General features: G+C 46.9%; 1 protein-coding gene across 1 annotated transcript; it reads left to right on the plus strand.

The window, feature by feature from the left end:
- The first annotated feature begins 3,326 nt into the window (after positions 1-3,326).
- Positions 3,327-5,906, plus strand: LOC133930040 (galactan beta-1,4-galactosyltransferase GALS1-like). The gene is made up of 2 exons (XM_062376734.1): positions 3,327-4,645; positions 5,159-5,906. Exons 1-2 carry the CDS (start codon positions 3,471-3,473, stop codon positions 5,502-5,504), a joined length of 1,521 nt encoding a protein of 506 aa, XP_062232718.1. The 5' UTR covers positions 3,327-3,470; the 3' UTR covers positions 5,505-5,906.
- Positions 5,907-13,464: the final 7,558 nt, after the last annotated feature.

A 13,464-nucleotide genomic window follows, 5' to 3' on the forward strand; every position in this document is an offset into this window, starting at 1 on the left:
ATCCGTGTAAACACAGCGATTTTGGTTTACGTTGTTCTACGTATGTACCGTGCTCTTCTATCTTGAGTATTTCGTCTCTTCAACTCTATTTTCGTCTGTAATAACTCTTGCTTCGTGGTTTGTAATAACTCTTGCTTCGTGAAGCATATGCTTGTGATATTGATGCTTTTGGAGTAGTAGAACGTGTGGATAGAACCGTGCTTGTGATAGGCGATCAAGTTTCGTTAATGCCAAAGTAGAATGTACTAACGAGACATGACCTCTTTAGCTGTATCCAGGAGCACGGATGGGCTGTCTCATCAGCACGAACCAGCACATGGGACGCACGACAAATGTATCCATGTCTCGTCATGATACGGAGAAGGTTAGAGTGTGTTTCGTGGTTGATACGGGTTTTTTAAACTCCAGCTTATATTTTAGATAATTAGAAGTAGTCATATTTTAATTTTAAAAAAACATTTAGTTGCCTATATAAACGAATGTAATGATCGTGTATCTACGGATACAATAATTATATAAATATATTTAATTGTTTGTATTAGCAAATGTGGAATCTTGACATTTTGCTTAATCGAGCAAGAACAGCTCAGCCTAGATTTGGCGCATTTTGCTTCTTGATGCTCCATTTTCCAGTGGCATTCTTAACGGCTTTACTTCCGAAAGGAGTAAACTATACACGAGGGAAGACCAAAGGGAAAAAAAAAGAAGAGAAAACCACATCCATCAATTCACTTTCTTTCGCCGCCACAAGAAGTAAAAATCTTTAGTGTAAATAAGCAAACGAGTGTAAACATACCACCAGCGATACATAAACACTTCTAACTTGTAGAACGAAAACGGACGTAGCAAGGCAAAGCAAGAGTGACCATTCCAGAGAGCTATTTTTGGTCAATGCATGCCGCGCGATGAGACGAAGGGCTGCTTCTTTTGGCCACGAATTGCCAATCAAGCCCAACACTCTTCGGCACAAAAAGAAACAAGAGCAGCAGCGACGGGACGATCAGATGATTGATGCACACGCCGCGGAGTGGCCTCCGCGTCTGGCTCATGCCCCGTTCGTCAGCAGCACGTTGCGCCGGCCCTCGCGGACACGCGCTGGTTGGCGTCGGCCGTCGGCCGGGGCCGGGTGCCCATGCGCGCAACGCTCTGGCGCTCTGCTTCCATCTCGTGCAGCCGTCGTGCTTGGCTGACCCTGGCAGCGTACGGACCAGGGGGGCGTCTCTGTTGGCCACTTCCTCGGTTCTCGTTGCCTGCTGTTGGTGGCGTGTGCTCTTCTCCCAAACACAGTCGAGGGGGGTGGACGGAGAGTGTAGGCCGCGACGCGGTGCGGTGGTGCCCAGTGCGCCCTCCTTAATTGAGCCGCCGAAAGCAAGTTTGTCCGGCGGCAGCGGCACAGGACACGACGGTGTGCCACCGGAAAGTGTTCGTTAGGCCACATTACAAGTTCTGAAGCGCCGCATCCTTATGGTCAGTTGCTCGCTCCATTTCTACCGTAGTACTCCTTGAGTCCTACGCGTGGCACGAAAAAGTGCCAACACTTTACACTAACAATCGAGAGCCGACGCCAGGTAGCCATGTTTAACACAAACGCATTGGAGTACCAGTGAGCAGCAGCTATTATCCTCACTTGCCGTTCAGTATCAGTTGGGCGTTACGGGTAGGCGAGGATGCGTCTAGTAGCTTCCATTGATTAAAGAGAACGCCGGGAAACATTCCACGGACGAAACGGGCACAGGGACCCGACCCGAGAAGGCGCGCGCCGGGACTCGAGAGTCGAGAGCCGTGGCCCGAACCTTTTCGGCGAGAGGTCCAAGCAGCTAATTAATCCGCCACCCACCAATGGAAAGCAAAAGGTTTATTTTTGTCCCTTAACTTTTGCATTTGCCTAATTTAGACCCTCAACTTCAAAACTGTCCAAGTTTTCGCCCGAAGCGGTTTTGGCTCCACCTTTGCCACATGGGCTATGGCGTGGCCTGGCCTCCCTTCTCCCCTCTTCTTCACACCTCCACGTCTTGCGCGCTGACAAAGCTGACGACGGCGAGCTATGCTGTGAAGCCTGGACCTGGAGCATCCACCGTCACACCGCCAACGGTTAGCAAAACGGGCGATGGTTTCGATCGAATTGGAGCACCCCCGTCATCCATGCCTGCTCTGCCTGAGAGGATTTCAACTTCGCTCGTAGCCTGCTTCGATGAATTGCTCACGCAAAGAGGAGCCAAGGAGTCATTTGCATGCGATTCTTGGCAGGGCCTGCTACAGAGCGCGAGTGTCGCAGAGCAAACCTCCTCGCGGACGCGTCTAGGATTGTGGAGTGGTGCGGCAAGAGCCGCAAAGGCTGCACATGAAGTCACCACCCAGGAGCCACGCAGGCTTGAACTACGCGCGAGCCGGCTGGACTTGGACGCGCCCTGCTCCTGCATCAACTTCTGTGGTTGCGCCGCCGCTCCGTGTCGGAGGTGCCGCATCTTGCGCGCACGGCGGCCACGTTTATCACCGCGCTTTGTTTCGGGCGGTGACGGGAAGGAGACGACGCACAAAGAGAGCAAGAGAGAAGGGGATAGAATGCTGATGACTTGTGGGCCAACGTGATGATGTGACTGATGACACGGCTAAAGTGCCTCGCTTTTGATCCGAACCCGATGCTAGACCTGTCCAAATGAATCTATTGGGCTGACCGGTATAGGCTATATTAGGTATGGTTCAGCTAAGGTATAGTCTAATAGGTCTGGTTAAGTAAATGGGTCGTGCTATATCGGTTAATGTGTCGGAGGTATGATCCCTAACACGGCCTGTGGCCGATCGTGCCATGCCTAGTCAACTTGAGCACGTTTGTGGTATGGTGGGCCAACCGAGCGGAGAGCAGTATGGTTCAGCTAAGGTATAGTCTAATAGGTCTGGTTAAGTAAACGGGTCGTGCTATATCGGTTAATGTGTCGGAGGTATGATCCCCAACACGGCCTGTGGCCGATCGTGCCATGCCTAGTCAACTTGAGCACGTTTGTGGTATGGTGGGCCAACCGAGCGGAGAGCAGTAACCAGACGATTGGAGGTGGGGTAGGTTGTGACCAAGGGACCTGGACAAAGGGCGGGAGCGGCCAGTGGCGCGGCTTGCGAGGCGAGGGCAATCGGCTAGGCGACGAGCGGCTCGACGAGGCGAAGGTGACCAGGCCTAGACAATGATGACCACACCGTGCTATGTCGAGACACCGATCTAAGCACGATCCAACTAGCTATGTCATATTTAGACCGTGCCTACCGTATCATATATCAGATCAGCCCAGTAGACACATGTCATGATTTTAAATTTCAGGATCAAAATTAGACAGACAAAAGAGTTAAGGGCCAAAATAGACTTTTTCCCGGTGGAAAAGCTCGCGTCACGCGTAATCCCCACCGTAACACTCACATTCCCACTCCCACTCGCCATTCGCTACTCCCAGCCGCTAGCTAGCTCGGCCGCCGCGGCAGCAATGCGGAAGGACGCGGCCGGCCCAGCGCCCGCGCTGCTCTGCTTCGACCTCAAGCCCTTCCTCGCCGCGCTCATCGTGCTCACGCTGCTCGCCGCCGCATGGCAGCTCCGCCCCTACCATTCCCTCCTCAGCTCCCCATTCTCCGCCGCCTGCCCCCACCCGACCTCTATTCCCCGCCCGCTCGCCGTCCACGCCAAGAAGGCCTCAAGCCCGAACTCCACCGCTTCCTCTTCCTCCTCAGAGCCGCGGTCGCAGCTGCAGGAGCCGCACGCCGTCGCGCCCGGCCTCGAGCGGCGGGAGTTCCGCGCGGTGGGCAGCGCGGCGGCGCTGTTCGTGCAGATGGGGGCCTACCGCGGCGGGCCGTACACCTTCGCCGTCGTCGGCCTCGCCTCCAAGCCCATCCACGTGTACGGCAAACCTTCCTTCCGCTGCGAGTGGGAGCCCAACGCGCCCAAGAACGCCTCCTCCTCCACGCCGCCGATGCGCGCGGCCAAGACGTATCACATGCTCCCGGACTGGGGCTACGGCCGGGTCTACACCGTCGTCGTGGTGAATTGCACGTTCCCGCGGGTGCCCAATGCTGACAACGCGGGGGGACGGCTCGTCCTGTACGCGCACTACGGCCCGCCGTCCCCGTCGGACCGGCACGAGCGGATCGTGGCGCTGGAGGAGGCCCCGGGGGGCTACGACGAGGCCGCGTTCCGGACGCCACCGCACAGGTACGACTACCTCTACTGCGGCTCGTCGCTGTATGGCAACCTCAGCGCGCCGCGGGTGCGGGAGTGGATGGCGTACCACGCTCGCTTCTTCGGCCCGCGCTCCCACTTCGTGTTCAACGACGCCGGCGGGGTCAGCCCCGCCGTGCGCGCCGCGCTGGAGCCCTGGGTGCGCGCGGGCCGGGCCACGCTGCAGGACGTGCGCGCGCAGGCCGAGTACGACGGCTGGTACTACAACCAGTTCCTCGTCGTCAACGACTGCCTGCACCGGTACCGGCACGCCGCCAAGTGGACCTTCTTCTTCGATGTCGACGAGTACATCTTCTTGCCTGATGGGCGTAAGCTGGAGGATGTGCTTGCTGAGCTCGAGCCGTACACGCAGTTCACCATCGAGCAGAACCCCATGTCCAGCAGGTTGTGCGTCCGCGACCCTGAGAATCCACTGGAAGACTACTCCAAGTAGGTGACTGTTTTTCTCTTTCCCTAAGTGGCCAAGTATGATGATTTGGTAGAAACGTTTCTCCTTTTCCGCACCACGCAATTAGACAGACCCCATTGGAAATCGGTAGTAGTGATTGTGATCTTTGTGTTACCGATTAGAATATGGAGTCCCAATGTACCTTCTTGTGTCATTCTATATTGGCTTAAGGGCCAATTTGGTTGCGAGTTTGCTTCGTCGTGTTTTTGAAGTTGCTGCATTCTTGCAATGCCACTCTAATCTGAGCAATCCAGAGGCGGATTTATGCAATGCAGCTTCATTTTCACTTTCTTCTTTATGTTTTCAGTCGTCCAGAGAATAGACAAGTCGTAACTAAAGAAATCGAGTATCCAATTCAGTAATCTAGTCGCATGTTGCAATTCAATTGCTGCAGCCTACTCTGTCCTTCATGCAGTCTTTGTTGCATCAGTTCTGTTACATTTGGCTATAATTGTTTCCGAGAGACTGATTCTTCTTACTGGAAACTTCTGCAGCCAGTGGGGATTTGAGAAGCTGGTCTTTCGGAATTCGATCACCGGGGTGAGGAGAGACAGGAAGTATGCGATTCAGGCCAAGAACGCATACGCCACAGGTGTACATATGTCTGAGAATGTTATCGGCAACACCACTCACAAGACGGAGCACCTCATCCGGTACTACCACTACCACAACACCATCAACGTTCTCGGTGAGGTATGCCGTGAGTTCGTGCCCATACCACCAAAGGGTGGCCTAACATGGTCCGAGAAGACACCATGGTACTATGACGATAGCATGAAGCGCGTTGCAAATGCTGTGCGTGAATTCGAGAGGAAGACCGTTGGTGATGTGCGAGTATGACGATGACCACAGAGATAAAAAGAACTGATGTACAGTACATATTGGCATTAGCCATTCATGAAGCTTGGCAACGGCATACCTGATGTTATCAACCAAACGATAACTTATGATTTGGCGCTATATGAGCTGACAGAGATGCGATGAGAACGAAGCTCCAACCTCAAGGGAATGACAGATTGTATACTACTAATGGTGCTATGGTTTTGATTTATTTGGCAAAGGTAAGGTTTTTGTGAAGAAATATTGTCCGTGTAAATTCCATTGTTTTATTGTTCAAGCATATACAGTGTATTCTATTCTTGAAGGTCCAATCGGATGTGAACTATTTCATGAAAACTTAATCTACACCTTTGAAGAATTTCTACAATAGAAAGTGGAAGTTGCAGCTCTTCACATCATTCATTATTATGTTGCAACAATGTAGAAATGACATTGTTTCTACACCCTGATTGTAGGACTGAAAATGGCAATTAGAGTGGGTGAATAGTCACCTTAACAATTTTCTTATGAAATAGGTGGTCTTCTCTTATTTTTAATCACCCAACGCATCTCAAAATTTGAGCGGAAGCAAAATACTCATAGAGATAAAGCAAGATGGAAAGTCTCAAGGCAATATGACTCAACGGATGGAATATGAACCATAGTTTCCATTCAAAATCATCTCATATGTCTTTGTACCCAAAAACTCATGACTTTGAAGATGAACGAAACAAAGACGAGATCATCCGTCAAGTAAACTCTCCAAGATGATCTAAAGGCAAGAGAATTCAATACCCATCACATATGCATGTGATGTGAATTTTATATGTCTAGCATCAAGAAAAATAACTTCACAAGATGTTGAAATTTCAGCTAAAAACAAAACAAAAATCAACAATAAAACATCAAGAACTAAGAACTTGCAAAGAAACCAATAGAAGAAAACTAGAAGGGACAGAATTTAAGCATATGCAAAAACTTAAACTTCATTACTTAAAGAGATCATCCTTATTTTAAGCGGATTACAAACATTTATCTCTTAAACTGTCACATATTTCATAGGCTAAGCACCCCTCTCTATCTCCTCTAAAACCATAACACAAGGCTCTCATATGGATGGCTTCAAGGGGTGGCTTCACAAACCAGTCATACCTCTCTATTTATAGCCTAGGAAACCTGACCCTCAAGTTTCCTTAGCTATTCCCGAAATACTCTTCTCTTGTAGTACACTCCTACCTACCACCGGGGGCATTTTAGTCCATTTTCTCCTTCATCCATCGGACGACCATGGCGCTTTCACGAGCTTCGCCTTGACGCAAGCTTTGTGATGATACCACGTGGACCTCCAGTCCTCCCACGGTTTTTAGGCCAAACCGCGAAACCCTAGCACGCTTCTTAAAGCCTGATCAGTCGTCACTTGCTTCCATATGAAGCAAGCGATCCGATAATGACGCGTATCCTCTGTCTTGTGATCTTTACTACTGGTAAGTCTCTCCTGCTCCTAATCCATCGAGCCACCTTGTCACTTGCACCGGCATCCACTTCGCTTAACTTTGTCAACACGCCGTCTTCATCAATCTTCATCTCTTGCCTTGTTTGACCTCCACGTGTATCGCTAGGATCATCCTTGACTCCATTCGGTCTCTTTGATCGTCCGGCACTAAACACCCCGCTTAGCCCTGACCACCCGCGGTCGACCGCCAAGTTGCATCCATTACTTGCACACCATGAGACCAGCAAATATGCATCTCCAGAATCATATAACATCATCACATGTTAGTCCAAATCAAAATCAAGTTGAAAATATCAGACGTAATAAAAATATGAACACCGGATGGTCCGACGTTCACACTAGTGCAACACCAGACCATCCGATAAGTACAACTCCATTAGAACCCGATTTACTTTCCTCTCTGGAAAAATTAGTCCGGTGATCATAAATCTCAACACCAGATAATCCGGTGAACACCTCAACATTTGCCTCAAAACTGAAAGGCTCTGGTGATACTCTCTGGTGTTCACACGCCTATGTGAGGATCAGTGATGTCCTAAGAGAGGGGTGAATTAGGACGTTTAAAACTATTTCGACTCCAAAAATAACATAAGATAAATCTATATCAATTTCTATCTAAATATGTTTTAGGTTTATCTAGTGTGTCTACTCTATCGATCAAAGCGCTTGCAACATATCTAGAAAGGTAAATTGCAAGTAAGTAAATGCGGAAACGTAAATAAGGCAGATAGAGCAAACTCAGCACAAGAATTTTTTTCTCGTAATATCGATGGCATGAATGCCACGCCTAGTCCACATTGGAGCTCCACAAAGGATATGCTCCCGGTCGGCACACGATTACGGTCTTTGAGCTACCAAGTCACAAAGACAAGGCCTCCAACCAGATAAGCCACCAAGATAAGTTCTCACCACTAGCCTCTTTTCGGTTCCTCGCCACTGTGATCACTTCGGAGCTTGAGCCACAAAGGCAAGAGTCTCTGTATCCCTGCACAATCACCTTGTTGTCGCTCCACACCACATCAGAGGATCAACAAGCTTGCCGGCGAGTCATCAAGACTCTAAAGTGCCGGCGAACCAAGAGGTACACTGTTAAATCACTCCTTGATCCACTCTCTAGCCAGCAATCACCTAGCAACTCACTCTCTAGGCCTATAAACACTAATCACTCACTAATCTTGTGCTTAATCACCTTAGATGATCACTTTAAGCACTTTGATGGCTTGGATGTCTTCTCAGGTGTATATGAACTTCTCTGGACTGCAACACACTTAACTGACTGAGTGGAGGGGTATTTATAGCCTCAAAGTTGCGCACTAGCCGTTAACCCAACGACTCTAAAAAATTGTTAACGCCGGATGATCCGGTGAGAACAGTAGTACTAACACCGGACCATCCGGTGAGTACACTCTCATAAACTAGCCGTTGGAACCCCACTCAAACTTTCGTGAACACCGGATACTCCGTTGTATACTTCACCTTCATCACCGGACTTTCCGGTGAGTATACCTTAGCCATCCAAGCCAACATCTTCTCTGTGTAAATTGCTCCGGTGTACTCTCCGGTGCACATTACTTCATCACCGGACCATCCGATGCGTTATCTTCAGCCAGCGCATTGTCTCTTTTGTCAACAATGCTCCGGTGCATTCTTCCGATGTGTACAAATTAATCACCGGACTATCCAGTGGGGTCTTCTTCTTCGTCTTTGCACTGTTCATTATCCGGTGTATTATCCAGTGCACTCCTCTTCATAACCGAACATTCTGGCACGTTGACATTCGATTTTCAACAGCTGCAACCTTCTCTACTGGAAATGCTCTAGTGTGTATCCTCCTCTGAGCACCGGATCATACGGTGAGGTCAAATGCATCTGGACACAATGCTCCGGTGTGTTCAACTATGTGAACACCGGATTATCCGGTGAAGTCATTTCTCTTGAGACTTTTTCCAATTCAACCAAAACTTTGTCCCGATTTTGGTGGCTTCTTCATGTATTGTATCTATGAGATTTACTAACATATATTCTTGACAAACATGTTAGTTCTAATGACTATGTTATCATTAATCACAAAAATCACAATCGTGATCTAATAGAGCCATTTTCGCTATAGCCTATCACCGGACCATACGGTGAGTACATCATCACTAGAACTTAGTTTTTCAACATTCTAGATATCTTTGTCTAATGAAACATCTGATGATCACCTGTGCACACACCGGACCATCCGGTGAGGATACCGCACCAAACTTTCACATTTGCACCATTCTCTAGAAAAATTAGTCCGATACTCACTCTCAACCACACCAGACCTTCCAGTGAATGAATTTTTCTCTGTCTCTGTACTGAAAAGCTCCGACGCTCACATCTACTACACATCAGACTGTCCAGTGAGTGTAAGCTTCCTGCACCGAAACAACGATACAAACTCCAATTCTTTTCACCTTTGGTTAGACAAAATAAATATTGCAGTATATAATTATGCATATGCTAACCAACAAAAACCATATAAATATTAATCACTTATTACACAAGATAAATCAAGCCACCTCTTAAATTTAGTTTCTCACTGATTATATTGACCGTGGAGCCCATGAAATCAGCTGTTTTCGGTCATACTGGAATAATCTGTAGGGGTGAAGATGGTTTTGAAATTACCGCGGCCATAAAAGTTGTTGAGAACTGTTACGTAGTGTTGCAGCCAGAAGGCAGAGAGGTGTAGGGACCAGAAGATGGGCATGGGCTGTAGCGTTGCATGATTGGGGAAGGGCTTGGCCTATTGCATGGGGCTTGGTACGCTGGTGTCGTCTCCAGCTGCTGCCTTCTTTGTCACGGCATTTGATGTTTTCCCCGTTGTTTGGTGGGCCAAATTCTCATGGCAGATATGTTGGAATGTTAAGGGTGATTAAGGGCCTTCAAATCAACCGTCATGTCACTTTGCTTCAATGCCGCATCGACGTTTAAGGGTGGATTATTAGTTCGTGTCCAATCACTCATATAGATTTTTCTGCTCCTACTTGCTGAATATTTTCCCTTTTTTATGCAGTCCTAGCATCATTCGCTCTTCTGGAAAATGAAAATGGTATTATAACTGTTTTCATTATTTGAGGAAGCAGAAGTTTATATGATACATAACACAAATCTGTATGGCAACCTCCACATTAGTTGTCACTCCAGTTATCTTGCAGAACACCCTAATACGTCCAACAAGTCGGGACAGTTACATGCCTTTCCATTTTAGATTTTTGCACAGTCGTGTTTGGCAGATAAAGCAGCAGTGGTGATCTTTGTTTGATTTACACACTGCAACTGTCCGGCACGATCCTTCAAGTGTCATCAACCAAACATCCATGTGAAATTGCAAAGTAGTTATCCACCTTGGATTCAAATATATGCATTGTGACATCAATGCGATAGAATTAATTCTCTTTTTTCAGCTTCCTTTGTAGAACAAAGATAATTCTTCTGTGAAATATCAACTCTTGCATCCATATAAGCTCAATTTTGATCATGGGGATCATGTCTACTTTTCACTGTTCCATCAATGTTGTTTACCGTTTTACAATTCCAGACAGCTCTTCGTCCCTGAACATACCACCTTATCAGATGAACAATACGCCTCTGCAACCCCAGATCTGTGAGGTGTCCTGTCCTGAATCCTTTGGATAAATGCTCATTGTTTGTGATGATAAAATTTTATTGTCACCGTTGGTATCCAGAGAACTTGCAGCAGCAGACTACCTCTACCCGGGACCATGAGTACTCCCAGAAACCAGCTCGGCTCAACCATTCCCCATGCTGCAAAGGTCCAGATGCCGCTTTTGTTTTGTGTTCTGCATACTATTGGAGTACTATACACACTGGTCATTCCATAATCCATATCTATAGGCGTCGAAACCATAAAAAGCACTAAAGCATGATGCCCGGCGCGTTGGATTCTTTGGCTGGAGACCTTTTTGTTGTTCTGCTAGCGAAGGAGGCGCGAAAAGGAACGGGCATACGCACAGACCGCTTGTGATCCGTGGGCTCCAACGGGCGCCGGAAAAGCCGTTGTAATGCGTGGGAAACTTCCACAAGGCCGTGACGACCACTCCAGAGCGTCAGGAACTCTGAACATGCTCGATCAGCATCGCTTCGGCATTGTGAGATCTGAGCGTTGTGCCAATAATGTGTAGGCAAGAACATGTGAAAATCCGCAAACTTCGACGATTGGGACTCAATTGCATCCCTAGATCCTGATCCTACGATGAGGTATTTCGCTCCGAAAAAGTTCAAGTGCCTCCCCAGACGCATGATTGCAGTGAACGATCGATGCAGGAGCATCACTGGATCATGCTAACATTCCAACTAGATCAGGGCGATGATGCCACGGCACATACTGTTAGAATATAAGTTACTTTTATGTTTAATTTAATTCATAAATAATTCATGAGCAGATACTGATAAACTGATATGATCATATTGATAGAGCAAATTCTAGACATGTGTATGAAAGCACAACAAATGACTAGATCTATTATATTCGAAGTTAGAAATCGCAGAAAATAAAATACGAGTAACATGATTTTTACGTACTCGTCATCGCTGTGGAGGTTGCTGAAGATGCTGGTTGCACCGTGTTGATGGCACGATCGATCTTGCTGACGATACGTCGAAATTGTTGACGATGACAGCGGACAGCACCCAAGCAAGCAGGAAGATGAGCCGTGATGAAGAACTTGAGAAATCGCGCAGAGCGCTTCCAAAAAATCTTATTTGCTCTCTCCCAGTGCAAGATCTCAAAAGCGAGGGTTTCGGATACCTGCTCTCCTGGTTGCCGGTGCATGCTGACGCCGGGATGGAGTAGACTACAGCGGCAGCATAACAGAAAGAGAAAGAGGCAAAAACTCTAACTCTTATATATGAGAGTGTTCTCAATTTTAGAACTATTCTCAATTAGCAGTCTATATTTTCGTGTACCAAAGAGATGAGGTCCTTACATATATATAGGGGAAAACTCATCACCTTCACCTCCATTAGCAATATAGTAATAATAGAGAGTGGGCTTCAATATGGGCCACCTCACCACAATATGGGCCTTTGAGATTTATTAGAAATTATTACATAGGTCGGCCCTAATAATTCTAACAATCTCCCACCAGATCTCAAAGTCCTATAGAGAATTACCAGTTTCCCACTGTTATTTGATATACCAGTGTTTCAGTGAAGACTGTTAAGTTGAACATCCACCTAGAACATCAAGCTACACTCATTCACAACTTGAACAATGGACTATACCTTGAATTACAAGTTTTGTGCAAATAAGTTTCACTTAAAGCCATAACTGATACTTGGCTACCAGCAGACTACCCCGCGGGTGGAGTATACAAGTCATACTACATGGTCTTTTCATGAGTTTAATAAAGATCACCCAAATCTCATAGACTACGACCAACAGTCAGACTTATATAGGCGTGTTCTTTCAAAAATACCCTTTAGGTCAGCATCTTTGCTACTTAAAGCCAACAAAACACATTAAGGCATTAGCCAACCTGCCTTACAGATCTATGAGAGTATTACATCTTCACTCGAGTGGGTCAAACAACAAAGGTATTCTCCTTCAGTTAGACCAATAGCTTGTTCTTCCCAGATCCTAATTTAGGGGATCTCCGATCACATAGGTTGAGTTATCACTATGGTATAACTCACATGGATCTCATACCCATCTCCTTTGATGCATTATCTATCACACTCCATGATAGTTCTTTTGTAAAGGGATCTGCCAGGTTCTTAGCTATTTGGACATAATCCAAGGTTATCACTTCAGAGTTTCTCAATTTCCCGACAGACTTCAATCGTCTCTTTACGTGCCTTGAGGACTTATCATTATCTTTAGAACTGTTTACTTTGATAATAACCGGTACCGGTTTCTCAATCACAGGTAAGTATATCGACAACTCACGCAGCCATTCTGCTTCAATAGTGGCTGTGTCTAATGCAGTGAGTTCTGCTTTCATAGTTGACCTCGTCAAGATGGTCTATTTGCAAGACCTTCATGACACAGTAGCACCACCTAGAGTGAATACATATCCACTTGTGGTGTAAATCTCATCAGCATCAGATATCTAATTTGAATCACTATAACCCTCTAGTACCGATGGGTACCCTGAATAGTAAAGACCATAACTCATAGTACTAAGCAAATAGCGCATGACTTGTTCAAGCGCACACCAATATTCATCACCCAGGTTAGAAGTAAAGCGACTCAATTTGCTCGCAGCAAATGAGATATCAGGCCTTGTAGCACCAGCTAGATACATGAGTGATCCAATAATCTGAGATTATCTCAGTTGGTCCCTGCCACTTTTCTTATTCTTTTGAAGTATCACACTAGGATCATAAGGTGTTAGAGAAGGCTTGCTGTCCTGGTAACCAAAGCGACTCAAGACTTTCTCAACATAATGAGATTGTGTAAGACTAATCCCATTCTCT

This window comes from Phragmites australis, chromosome 10 (genome assembly GCF_958298935.1).
Source record: "Phragmites australis chromosome 10, lpPhrAust1.1, whole genome shotgun sequence".
NCBI classification, from domain to species: domain Eukaryota; kingdom Viridiplantae; phylum Streptophyta; class Magnoliopsida; order Poales; family Poaceae; genus Phragmites; species Phragmites australis.